Raw genomic sequence first — 13,124 nt, 5'->3', positions numbered from 1 at the left:
GGATTGGTCCATCATTTGCGACCAAATAGTCATTTAATAATGTTAAACGCATTTTAATGGTGATGAGAACTCCACTCTGATATCCAGTTAAAACGAAAGCTTGTATACTCGTCAGTTATAACGAAATTTTGTCCCAAAACCTCATTAAAAGGGAGTAAGATAAGAAAACTAAACTTTTTTACCCACGTGATTTATGCAAGTCATTTTACTGGTCTAATAAAGAAAGCTATATCGTTTAAATAAATTTGACTTCTGGTTTATAAGAATAAGTTATAAAGCGAGCCTTTAATAAGTTTTTTTGGGTTTTAGTTCTCACGTTAGCTTCATTTACAATTTGATATATAATTTGACATAAGTGAACTGGCTATTATAATAGAGAGGAACCATTTTAATAGAAAGCGATGGTTTTTTTTTTTTAGCATATTTGATATAAAGAATTGATCTAAAACAAAACAGTTTAAAACATGTGAATATGTTGAATGTGAAGCATGAACTTATAAAAACAGCCCTAAAAAATTTGCTTTAAACAACTTATAGTATGATTAATATGTAGTGTTCAAACCGAACCCACTATATTTATGATTTTTATGCAGTAATCACAGAACACGGGTGATACGTAGAGAACAACTTTTAAGCCTTATTTATTGTCAAAAATACAAAAAGGAAGGAAAGTTTAAAACAAATAAAACAAAACTTTTCTAATAAAACTTTATAAAACTTTTTATTCTTTACTTGTCATAAAAAATCCGAAATTTTTTTTAAAAAAAGCAACAAAATGAACTGTAAAATGATAAATATTTAAAATAAAAATAAAGTCTATCTAAATTTAAAATCATTTCGAGAAACAGCACCAAAAAACAAGCTCATAAATATTGACAATTAAAAATTTCCTTCAGAGAGTTGAATAAATTTGAAAAATCTTTTAGTTTTTATATATATATATATTGTTTTACATTTTAAAAATCTATCTTTCTTGAAATACAGTGATAAACATATTGTCGAAAAAAACATCGCTCAAACTTTTAAAAAATAAATTAAAAAACAACCAACAGAAACAGAAAGGTTATAAATTATTCTGTAGAAATACTCAAACCTGCATCTCTTAGCATTTTGTAAAACTCACCTTGCTGTCGGGCTAAGGCTTTTGGAGAGTCGTACTCCAAGATTTCACCATGACTTAGAACAATAATTCTAAAAAAAAAAAAAAAGTCACAAAAAACAAATTCATCGTTATTCAATGGCGCATTTTTTATTGAAATGTAAAAAAAGTTTTCCGCAATCACTACGGTAAACATGTCAGCTGGTATCTTAGTCTCTCAACAAAGAACTCCGCATCTTATCAAATATTGTTAGAGTGAAATTTTGACATTCAATATTTAGAAATTTCTAGAACTTTTCGCGTTGATATTGGCGGTACATAAGAAATAATTAAATAGCAAGCAAACATTACACATACTTATCATAATCCAAAATTGTGTTTAACCGATGGGCAATGCACAACACTGTGCTTGACTTAAATTCTTTTCGAATAACATCCTGAATGAATGCATCTGTCTCAAGATCCACAGATGATGTAGCTTCATCAAGAATCAGAATTTTGCTTTTTCTAAGGACTGCACGAGCAAGACACACCAGCTGACGTTGCCCAACACTAAGAAAAGAAGACAGGATTTCCTTTCATGGCTTTAAAAACTGCTTACATATATTTGTTCAAAGATGTAAAGACATTACCTTAGGTTTTCTCCTCCTTCGAGAATTTCATGCAACAGAGCACCCTCCAGACCAGAAACATGTGTCTTTAGATTTGATATCTCCAAAACTCTCCAGATATCAGCATCATCAAACTGATCAAATGGATCAATATTAAAGCGCAATGTCCCAGAGAAAAGAACTGGGTCCTTAAAGTAAATAAAAGACCTTACTAATTAACTATCGAACAAAAAAAGGAGAAACTGTTAAGAACTTTACAATTATGAAAAAGACACTTACTTGAGGTATAATGGTTATTCGAGACCTGAGATCCTGCAGCCCAATAGTCGAAATATCAACATTATCTATTAGAATGCTTCCTGAAGCTGGTTCTATAATGCGGAATAGAGCATTTGCAATTGAAGATTTACCAGCACCAGTTCGACCAACCAAACCAACCTGTATGAGCAAAATTATCTTCTGACTCAAATATTATTAGACAACTTTCAACAGGACTTCTCTCAAGAAATTTTATTTCCCTAAATAGAATCAGCTAAGAAACAAATTGAGTAATGAAACTATTTATTACACACTCCATCCTTTTGAATATTAGGCATCCCAAGTATTGAAATTTGTACAATTTTAAATTCAACTTTTTTAAATTTAGCACGCTATTGCACAATTATTTTATTCTTTCCATCTTGCAGCTGTCTGAACTAAAAAGTTTAAACAAGAAAAAACCACAAACCTTTGCTGTTGGCTCCACACTAAAGGATATATTGTTTAGTACCAAGTCCAAATCCTTACGATATCTTAAGCAATAATTATGAAACACAATTGCACCAAAACTGGGCCATTCTTTCTGAGGTCGATTACTTTCAATAACTGCTGCAGCCTAAAATTGAAAATGAGAAAAAGGAAAAAAAAAAAAAAATAGCAAAAACACAACAAACAAAACTAATTCATGATAGAAAACATGCAAAGCTATAGAGAAGAAGTTAAAATTACAATATAAATAAAATATTTCATATATAATATTCTCATACTTTATGGTTAAAAAAAGTCACTAAGAAATCATATATAATAAATCAAAAATCATAAAGTTTTAAGTATAAAGGTTTGTTGCCATTTGAGTATTATTAGCTTTTAGCAAGCACATACACTATTATTTTTAAAATCATATTTACATATTCATTTGATTGTTGAATGTTATGGGAAATACAAAATAAAATAACATTTACTATTGCTTGAAATGCACTTTTCTCAATCAAATTAAATGATAGATATGTTTTTATTACCTCAGTTGGAAGATCGATATACTCCTTTACTCTTTCTACAGAAATAATGTTAGTTTCAAGTTCACTTGACATTCGTACCAGCCAATTTAATGATTGAGTCACCTAAAAATAAAAAAAAAGTACTGTACATTAAACCTAGGCTACTTATCACTCTTTCAAAATTAGCTTATAATAAACTTCTAAAGTAACAACATAGCTTTTTAGTTTTAATTTATGCTAAGAGAGTGTAAAAAATTACATATCAATTCTGCTCTAACCTGAAGTGCATAAGATATTGATAATCCAACCATTCCGGGAGATAATTTATCTCGTTGAATAATGCACAACAAAGCTGCAAAAAAGGTTATGAGATGACCACAAGTCTCCAAGCGCATAGCTAACCACCTAAATGCAAATAACAATATAATAATATAATAATATTATTACACTAACTTTGAAGATTTTATTCTTATCAATACAGCACAACTGTTAAAATGGAAAACATTCTTTGTAGTACTGTCATTCTGTAGTGGTTGCTTAGTGATAAAAGTACTCACTTTTACATTAATATGTTAGTTAATGTTCATCGTCCAAGTTTTTTGTCAATGTATGTTGAACCTGCTCAGTCATCTTATGATCTGAGTTTCACTTGTCATTTCTGATGACTGCTCCAAGATTGTCTCTGCAATTTTTGTATATTTCATGCTAATTGTGGTAAAATCTCACCTGTTCAAACATATTATCGGAAAACTGGCTTCTTGGCTAAAATCAATTCTAGATTCATTCTCAGATATAAACTCATCATTTAAATGATAAGCACGTATTGTAGATGCACCATTGATACTTTCAAAGAAATGATTGTAGATAGGAGAACGCCTAACAGACTCAATGCGTTGAAGCTGTCGAGAAGACGCTACATAAAAGCGCTAAAAAATCAAAATTATTTTATAATCTCGTAGATCAAGTAGAATATACTTTTTATCTAAAACATAAATTTCTTAGTTACCCTAATAGTTCTACATTTAATTTTTTTTCTATTTATTTTTGAGTAACCTTTACATGAATACATAATATATTAGAATCTAATATACTTATGACAAACCTGAGTTAGAAAATAACCCACTCCGATCGGAACAAAAGCAGCGAGGAAGATTGGAGTTGTAAAGCTTATGACAAATATAGTACCACATAATGTAAAAAAACAGGACACAAAAGATTTCAAACTTTTTGGAATCGACTCATCAATTAAGTTGATGTCTTTTGAAAATCGATTGACTATTCTTCCCATAGGGGTGGTCTCAAAGAACATCATCGGACATTGTAAAATATTCTTTAGAAGGTTATTATGAAGTGCTTTTGAAGCCCTAATTACTCCTAAACAAATAATGCATGCTTGGAACCAAGCAGATAGAGCTTGTGATGCACCCAGTGCTCCATAAATACCTAGATACAAATCCCGTTTCTTCTCAGAGGCACCTTTGTCAGAGCTCCACCACGCTAACCAAATGCGAGAAAAAAGTGAAAATCCTTCAGTTATTAGACCAAAAAAGAGAAAAAGGAGAGTCAAAAAAACGCCAATAGACTTTGAGTAGGTCAAGTATACTGATCGCTTCACCTATAAAATAAACATTAGGGAATGTTAATGAGCCTTTTAATCTAAAAAAGAATATTTTAAGAATGAAGTAATAAAAATGATCTGCATGATGTAGCAACCTTTGTTAAGTAGCTACAAAATTTTATCTATATTAAAGATAAAATAATCTTTCATATCAATATTTTCATAAATTTAGTTCTTATTTACTAACTATAAATTGCAAAAATTAATATAACATAAAGTAATAATAACTATTGTGATTTGATTGCTTATCCCACTAACTTACATCATCCTTAAGACACAGATTTTATCAAATCATGTGAACTAAACACAGCAAGAATCTTTAAAGTAAGGCTTTACTGTTTATCATGACAACAGCAACATTCTTTTAAAAATAAAAAATTCTGATGTTGATATTTTATTTTACTTAAAAAAGATATAAAAAAATTTTCTATTACTTATGCATTATTGTTTATAGTAATTTGATGCATGGATTTAATTTTAAATTTGGATAAAAAAGAAATGATTTCAATAAAACTTTTTGTTATTTTGAAATAAAAAATAATAAATAAATATATTAAGTACAAACATTTAAAATACAAACATTAAAAAAAAACAAAAAAAAACCCAGATAAACTGAGGAAATTTTATCTTTTTAACATTTGCATTCATAAAAACTTTGAGTTGAAAAAAATGTTGTCATAAAAACATAAAAGTATTTAATAACTTTTGACTTTTGAGGAGACAAATCAAGGAATTGAGGAACAATTGAGGAACATCTTCAACGAAAATCAAATGTGCTGCAAAGAATGACAACTTTGTACCCAAAGTTTCATACTGCTGTACTATAAGGCAAGTTTTTTTACAGAATGTTGAAAAATAAAAACCTTTCATAAAAAAAATTACTCTCATTTTCTTAACAATTCTATAAATGAGGCAAATAAGGCAAATAAGGCAAATGAGGCAAGTACACTTGCTCATCTGTGGATTCTTATCAATTCCTGTTCTTTTTATTTTTTTCTTTCTTTAAAGAAGAAATGTTCAAAAACAGCAGATTAAATATCACCATGCTCCTTTAACCCTTAAATTTGCCTGACTGAAAACACTTTTTAAAAAAGGAGCTTTTCTTCTAACCTTCCAAGTTGTGTAAGCAAAGTGCCCCCTGCAAAAATGCCCTGAGTAACCTACTGACTAGAGATAAGTAACTTTTGATAAAAAAATTCTGCCATTTTAAATCGGATCAAAATTTATAAAAAGATTTCAAACATCAGAATTTCAAAAAAATTTCAATGCTCAAAAGAAACAACCATTTAAAGTTTAAGACCCCCCTCATTTTTTAATAGAGCAATGGTTTTGAATTTATTTTTAATGGTATTTATCTCATGTTAACCTAACTTTATTTTTTCTTATCTCATGTTAACCTAACTTTATTTTTTCTTATCTCATGTTAACCAAATTTTATTTTTTCTTATCTCATGTTAACCTAATTTTATTTTTTCTTATCTCATGTTAACCTACTTAAAAGAGTGGTTTAACAAAATTTGAGGTAAAAATACCTTTAGTCCGCTAAAAAAGACCAGTGTAATACAATCTAAAAATTCTTGCAAAGTTTGATGAGATTTTTTGTTTTTACTCTGTTTTTTATATGTAGATGCTTTAACTATAATAATTATAATAATTATATCTGCCTAATTAAAATGATGTTTAATTTTCCAGATTGATTCATTTAAAGAAGGTCCTGAGACTTCTAAACAGCAGAGTTTGCTACCCAATCTTACAATCTAGTTTTGATGGTTGCGCAATGCCTAATTGCAACCCAATGTGTTGAGAGAGAATGATCTTTTTGGATAAATTCAATTGGTTACTTTATGAGGGAAAAATTTTGAGTTTTCTACTTTTAGACTTAAATTTAAATTGATCTAACACATTCTTGAACTAAAAATAAAAGTTATAACAAAAAATAAAAGAGAGGAGAATTTTACAAAATTAAGGTTTATACCCTTCCAGTGTCAGAAACTTCCTGAGAAATTAAAACTTCTGCTTGGTTGGAATCTTTTGCCAAAACTACTTTTTCGTGCTGCGCAAGTATTTGTTGAGCTTCTTTTTTGTATATTTCATTTTTGTCAACTTCATCATTTTTGTCACTGTTTTTTAGATCTTCAAATACTGATACACAGCTGTTTGATGTGGCATAAGCTAAGTTTGTAAAGCTTAGAGCATGCTCTGAGAGCTCGCTCAGTGTATTGTCTTTGCCAACAATATCAACATGAAGATTTTCTAGATCTATAAACAAAACATGATCTAAATTTTTTTCAAATCTAAATTTTTGAAAACCAGTAACATATGATTGGTAAAAAAAATTTGATTGAACTTAACATTAATAGTTTAGTTTTAAGTCTGTATTTTGGTAACATGAAGTTTTTTTTATTTTTTTATTTTGCTTTAAATTTGGCCAATAAAGTAAAGATAACAATATTTTTAATGAAGTCTGATTCTATATTGATCAAAAACTAAAGGGCACTTTTGATGTTGACACTGTTAAGGAATGAATAACAGATTCAAAGATTTTATGTGGGTGTCCAACTTCATTTGATGATAATATGGATGAAGGTTGAAAGTTGAAACAGATTTTATGTAGGTGTCCAACTTTAGTTGATAACAACCATATGAAGGCTGAAAGTTGAAAATTGAAACAGAATTATACACCACACAACTTGAGAATTTACATAAAATTTACTCAAGAGGAATCCAATATCATCAGCCATCCAACAGATCTTTAACAGATCTAACAGTTGATGTTTAGGGCTTTAACAGCATCCTGATTTTGAAAGTGTATTTTAACTTCAGAAATCAAGAAACTTGCACAAGAATAAATAAATTTGAAGCTAAGTGACAAATGTTTTAATAGATAAGTTAAGCATTGCCACAAAAGTATTTTACTTATGTTTCATGGTCATTAATAGTTATTTTTTTCTACCGACTAAAAATATCTGTAGATCATATTTACCAGCAATTTCTTTGATCTCACCCTCCTCCTTTTCTAACGAACTTGATTTGGCTTCATCTTCATTTACGGCTTGGTAATGAAATGTTCTTAAAAATTCAGCAAACGCTCCGCCACTGTTTTTCAGTTCTTCATAACTCCCACACTGAAATAAAACAGCTAAATCCTTAATTAACATTCCAAATAATTATTTAAATAATATACTAAACATTTTTTTAAAATTTTTTAATAATTATGATAATTTATACCTCAGATACTTTATTGTCATTTAAAACAATAATATGATCAACAAAGGGTAAATATGTAAGGTTATGAGTTACCAATAGGCGAGTCTAAATGAAAAACAATAAAACAAGCAAAAGTGATATATTTAATAAGAGCCAACCTTTCTTATATTTTGCATAAAATTTTTATAATAAAAAATCAATTTTCTTTCTTTTTACCTTGTTTTTTAATAACCCTTTACTTCCAATAACATGATCAAAGATGTGCTTTCCAACATGAGCATCAACTGCAGACAAAGGGTCATCCATAATATAAAGTTCTGATTTATGATAAACAGCCCGAGCAATTGAGACACGTTGCTTTTGCCCACCACTCAAATTGATACCTTTCTCACCAATTTCAGTTCTATCTCCTCCGACTAATGAGTCAATGTCAGGCTTCAACGCGCAAGCATCAACAACCTTATTATACCATTTACTTTCGTAATCACTCACAAAAACAATATTGTCACGCAAACTTTTATTTTGGATCCATGGCTGCTGTGAAACATATGAAATACTATCTTTTACAAAAACATCTCCACTCACTTTCTTTATTTCACCAAGTATTGCAGAAACTAGAGATGATTTCCCTGAACCAACTTGACCAACAATTGCTGTTAAGCTTCCGAAAGGAACTTTAAGATTAATGTTCTGCAAAATGGGTTCTCCATGATCACTCCATTTAAATATACCGTTGCGTATTTCAATAGCATTTTCTTTATCTGTATAATCTGTTTGAGAGACTGGATCTAACTCTTCACTCTTTAAGAACTTTGATAGCCGTTTAGCTGAAACTCTAAACTGAGCAATATTTGCAATGACCATAGGCAAAAGGAACAATGGAAATCTAAGTATGTTAAAAAGGGAAATGGCCACAAAAGCCTTTTCAGCTGTTAGATTGTTCCCCAACAAAACATAAACTGAAAATGTTGAAAATGAAACCAAAAAAGGAGCAAGATTCAGTGAAAAACTGTGGTTTGCTTGCAATAACATTGCTTTTTTAATAAGCTTTAACTCGTCATTCCTAAAGTTCATTATTTTTGCAATAAAACTATCTTCCCAAGAGTACAACTTTATAACATTGATACCAGCAAGAATCTCATTCATTAATTTAGATCTGCGATCTTTATGAACCATTTGCCTAGCTTGGTATTTCTTTTCAAATGTTGAAAAACAACTAGTCAATGGTATAAACAAAAGTAATACACCCATACCAGCTAGAACAGACCATCCCATTAAAAGATAAAGGTATACTAAAGATACAATTATTTGAAATGGACCTGACCAGACTATATTGAGATATGTTAAAAGATCATGGCATTTCTGAGTATCAACTGTCATCAAGTTAACCATTTCCCCAACAGTGAAATCAACTCTACCAAAGTTATTCAATCGAAACATCTACACAAAGAAAAAAACAAATCAATAAATAAGTGTGCAAATGTGTGTCAAGAAATATACCAAAAATGAAAAATAGTATCATTCAAAACTTAAAAAAATGCAACACTGTTTAGAAAAACATAAATAGTAAAAACCCGTCTACCTTTTTATAAACTGCTGTTAACAATGATGATCTCACTCTCAAACTGGTCACAAAAGCAATTTGGAAATATTGATGCAGAATTATAGAACCCACTAAGCCTGTTACAAACAACATAGATGCATACAGGTAACCCCAAGAACTACCAATTGCTCTGTTTTCTATTACCTCGATAGATTTCCTAAGAAAATAAACTCTTTCCTTTAAGGGTGATTAATGTTAAATTAACTACCAAATAAATATCGCAACAAATTTTTCCTAACAATTGCTAACAAGTATTTCTGTTTTTTTTTGTTTAAATTTTTATTATTACTTTTGTTAAATTTTGCTATAATTCAATTTAAAATATTTTATGTTAAGCATTCTAACTAATCTAATTTTAAAAAATAACAAAACATTATTTAAATCACTGATTATTAATTTTATTACTTAGGACATGTTAATCAGGAGGTCATGTTATTTTTTGCTAACGCATTTGATCTTTTTTTAGATTCAGACAACTTGTTTCAATTTGCTTTTCTTTATCTTTTTTCGTTTAAAATTTTTTTGTTCAATCTTTTTCAAATAAGACTGTGTTTCAAAGACTGTGTTTAATCAGAGTTTGTGCACACTTTACATTCAAGCAAATAAGAATATATATAAGAATATAATAAGAATAATAAAAGGTTCAATAAGAAGATTACAATGCTCATGATCAGCATAAATTTTTAAAACTTAAATTGAACATTTGTTTTTTGTTTTGATTTCGATAGGTTGGTTTTTATTCATAAAATATTTTGTACTACCCACCCTCTCTACATCTTTTAAATGGCATTTTACCTACCCTAACAACCATGGTTGCACAAACAATGAACAATCATAAACCAGCTTTAACAAGGCTGCAATCAAATAAGGCTTTCCACACGTATAAAACAATGCTTTTGAAACTGATGGTTTGTATTTATAGGATTTAACAGATTTTGGAGTTTCAGAATTTTTTTCTTGCAATAAATCTTGACCCTTTACCTTTTTTTTCTCTTGACAAACCTCTTCTATTAATGGACTACTAAAAAAAGATTAATCAATAGTTAACCAAAAAATGCATTTAATCTCCCATGCCACTAATGACATAAAACTCATTAAAAAAAAATACATAAAATTCATTAAAAAATAACTATTTAAAAAAGGCTTATCAGTACAGAGAAGCATGGTTAGTTGCAGCTTGCTCCTGAAAAAGTACTTTTATTTAAAATACTCAGTCCAGTAACAACGAAAAAAATTTCATTTGTTAGACCATCAGCAAAACCAAAAAACAACATCAAACAAAAACACTATCACTCACTTTTTTTGCTTTTCCATTTCCCTGGCCCAATACTTTTCAAATCTTTGACCAACATATTGTGCAGTATTCTTTTCTTGAAGTTGCCAAAGATCATTATCTTCTAATGGTCTCTTGAATCCATCAAACACCAATCTAAAACAAAAATATTACACATTTTCAAATTTTTAAAACAATACACAAATTTAAAAAAGCATATTTAAGCAACATATCCATTTTAAAAAACTAATTTAAATTTAAAAGATTTTTGATTTGAGAAAAACAGAACTTTATATGGTGTAAACTTAGATGATAAAAAGTTCAGAAGAAAAAGTTTTTATTAGAAAAAATAAAGTGAAGAAAAACTTTCAACAAAGTTTACCTTGTAACCCATCCAAAAAAAAAGCGAGACAAGATGTTTGCTTTGTCAGCAGGACAAACTGGCTATGAGAAAAATTGATTAATTCTTCATTTCAATAACGAGATGATGAAAAAAAATTAATGACCACAAAAAGTATAATTAGAAATGAAATTTGAAATAAAAACAAATGCAAAAAAAAACAAAAAAAAAACACTTTAAGTTCCAAAATCCTTTCCCTTTTTAGTCTTGACCTTGGAACTGAAACTCCTTGGTCTTGACCTAGACTCTTGGTCTTGGATATTAAATTATTTTGGCCTTGACCTTGGAGGTAAAGTATTTGACTTCAGGATTTTGCTGGTGCTGTATGAGTGTGGACATTAAGCTAATTTCATGTTTAACATAAAATAAGTAGATTTATATATAGGTAGCCAGTACACCATCATATCAGAATATATAGATATATATCCTGGTACGATGGTATACTGACGGTATACTTGATTGGTATACTGGTATCAACTTTACATATATTAAAACAATATATATTAAAACAATATATATTTATATTGGGTTGGAAACTTAAAACCTCAATATAAATGCTGTATCAAGTTGTTATTTGTTACCATATTGTAGTAAAAAATTGTTATTTGTAACTTTAGCATTCTTTCTTTTTTTAATATGAAAAAATTTTTTATTTCTGGACAAAACTAGAAGAATTGATTTACTAATTTTTGTCATTTTACTAAATATCAATATGATGAGAAAAAACAACACATTAACTAAAAAAAGGGATATCTAGGATTTTTTAAAGCACTCAATGTTTAAGTTGTTTTTTGTTTTTGTTTTGGTTATATGATAATTTAAAGAGTATTTCATGGCATGCAGGTTGGAAGTAGTTTGAATTACCCAGAATTTCTCAGATGATGAGACTTTTTCCAAAATTGAGAAAGGTTACTGATGGTTTCTGTAGAATTAATTATACATCAAAAGAGTCAGAAAAAATTGTCTTCCTTACTTTTTATATTATACTTAATACAATTTTACAAAAGGGGCTGATGTTACAAAAATGGTGATAATGGTTATTGTAGGGTTTATTGCAGTAGGAATTTTTATGTTTACTTTATCAACAATCATTGAACTAAAAAAACCTCTGTACCTATTTACTGATGGAAATTTCACATATAATGAATAAACAAAATGATTTAATATCTAAAATACTAATGGCCATAAAAGTATGAAATTTTCAAAACTGAGTGAAATCAAAATGAAAAATCTTTATGGAAGTCTAATAAAAGATTATTGCTTGGTAATGAAACAGTTGCTTGGTAATGAAATAATTGCTTAGTAATTAGATGCTCATTGTTTGATTTGCGATGCTTTTTAATAGAAAAAAGTCAGATTGTTTTTTTTTTTATACAATTTTTATTGTAACCAAAAAGTGCATATGTATACTTTTACCACTCAAACACAATATATACTAAATATATGCTTAATATAAATAAAAAACTGACCTTTGGTTTTGTTAATGGAACGTTTGGGAAATAAACCATATGTCTCTTTTTCTCTTTTTTACTCTTTTTAACATAACGGACACCACTAAAATGGAAGAAGTGTGTCATTTCTCAAAAGAAAAAACTCAAGACTTGTTGAATTTTAAGTGAGAATACAAAGTACCTGACTCCATCACCAGTCAACGGGGCAAGTAGTGATGTCATTACATAACCTTGCTCTCCAGTTTCGGTAGATTTGCATAGAATCCAATGGTCTAATACATCACTTATCATAGACATAGTTTCACCCCGTTTAAATGATAACTGTGTTGATAACTCCGGAGTAACAAAGGGCTGCTCATGATTGCTACTTTCATTGTTGAGTGGATCATAATCATATAAAGCCACAAACAAAGATGGGACATTTTTAATTAGACGTTTTTTCTTGACCATCTTTTCAAAGTAAAGCAATATTAATTTAAATAAAAATCAGATAAATAAATAAAAATGTAAGCACTAAAAAACTTAAACTTAAAAAGTTAATTAAATGCCACAGTAGCAAACTTTATTGATAAAATATTTATATCTAATAATATACTTTAAATTTAC

At 28.8% G+C, this 13,124-nt stretch overlaps 1 protein-coding gene and 1 pseudogene across 1 annotated transcript; one reads left to right on the top strand and one right to left on the bottom strand.

Annotated features, from left to right (window-relative positions):
- The window catches only part of LOC149876693 (uncharacterized), a 615,724-nt pseudogene that overhangs the window by 401,901 nt on the left and 200,699 nt on the right, over positions 1-13,124 (top strand).
- LOC149876703 (multidrug resistance-associated protein 1-like) lies at positions 967-13,010 on the bottom strand. Its single transcript, XM_090075030.1, has 19 exons — positions 12,700-13,010; positions 12,537-12,621; positions 11,050-11,111; positions 10,692-10,823; positions 10,194-10,415; positions 9,374-9,551; positions 8,008-9,231; positions 7,813-7,896; positions 7,568-7,709; positions 6,560-6,843; positions 4,069-4,581; positions 3,693-3,892; positions 3,245-3,371; positions 2,988-3,089; positions 2,438-2,584; positions 1,990-2,148; positions 1,732-1,898; positions 1,457-1,651; positions 967-1,191 (listed from the first exon to the last, which is right to left on the bottom strand). The coding sequence occupies exons 1-19, from the start codon at positions 12,966-12,968 to the stop codon at positions 1,071-1,073; spliced, it is 4,413 nt and encodes a 1,470-aa protein (XP_089931156.1). The 5' UTR covers positions 12,969-13,010; the 3' UTR covers positions 967-1,070.

Source organism: Hydra viridissima, unplaced genomic scaffold (genome assembly GCF_058129835.1).
Source record: "Hydra viridissima isolate aposymbiotic clone 2 unplaced genomic scaffold, HvirCarnegie_v1 scaffold_18, whole genome shotgun sequence".
NCBI classification, from domain to species: Eukaryota; Metazoa; Cnidaria; class Hydrozoa; order Anthoathecata; family Hydridae; genus Hydra; species Hydra viridissima.
Note: the sequence above shows the minus strand (reverse complement) of the source record. Positions and strands in the feature narration are given on the sequence as shown.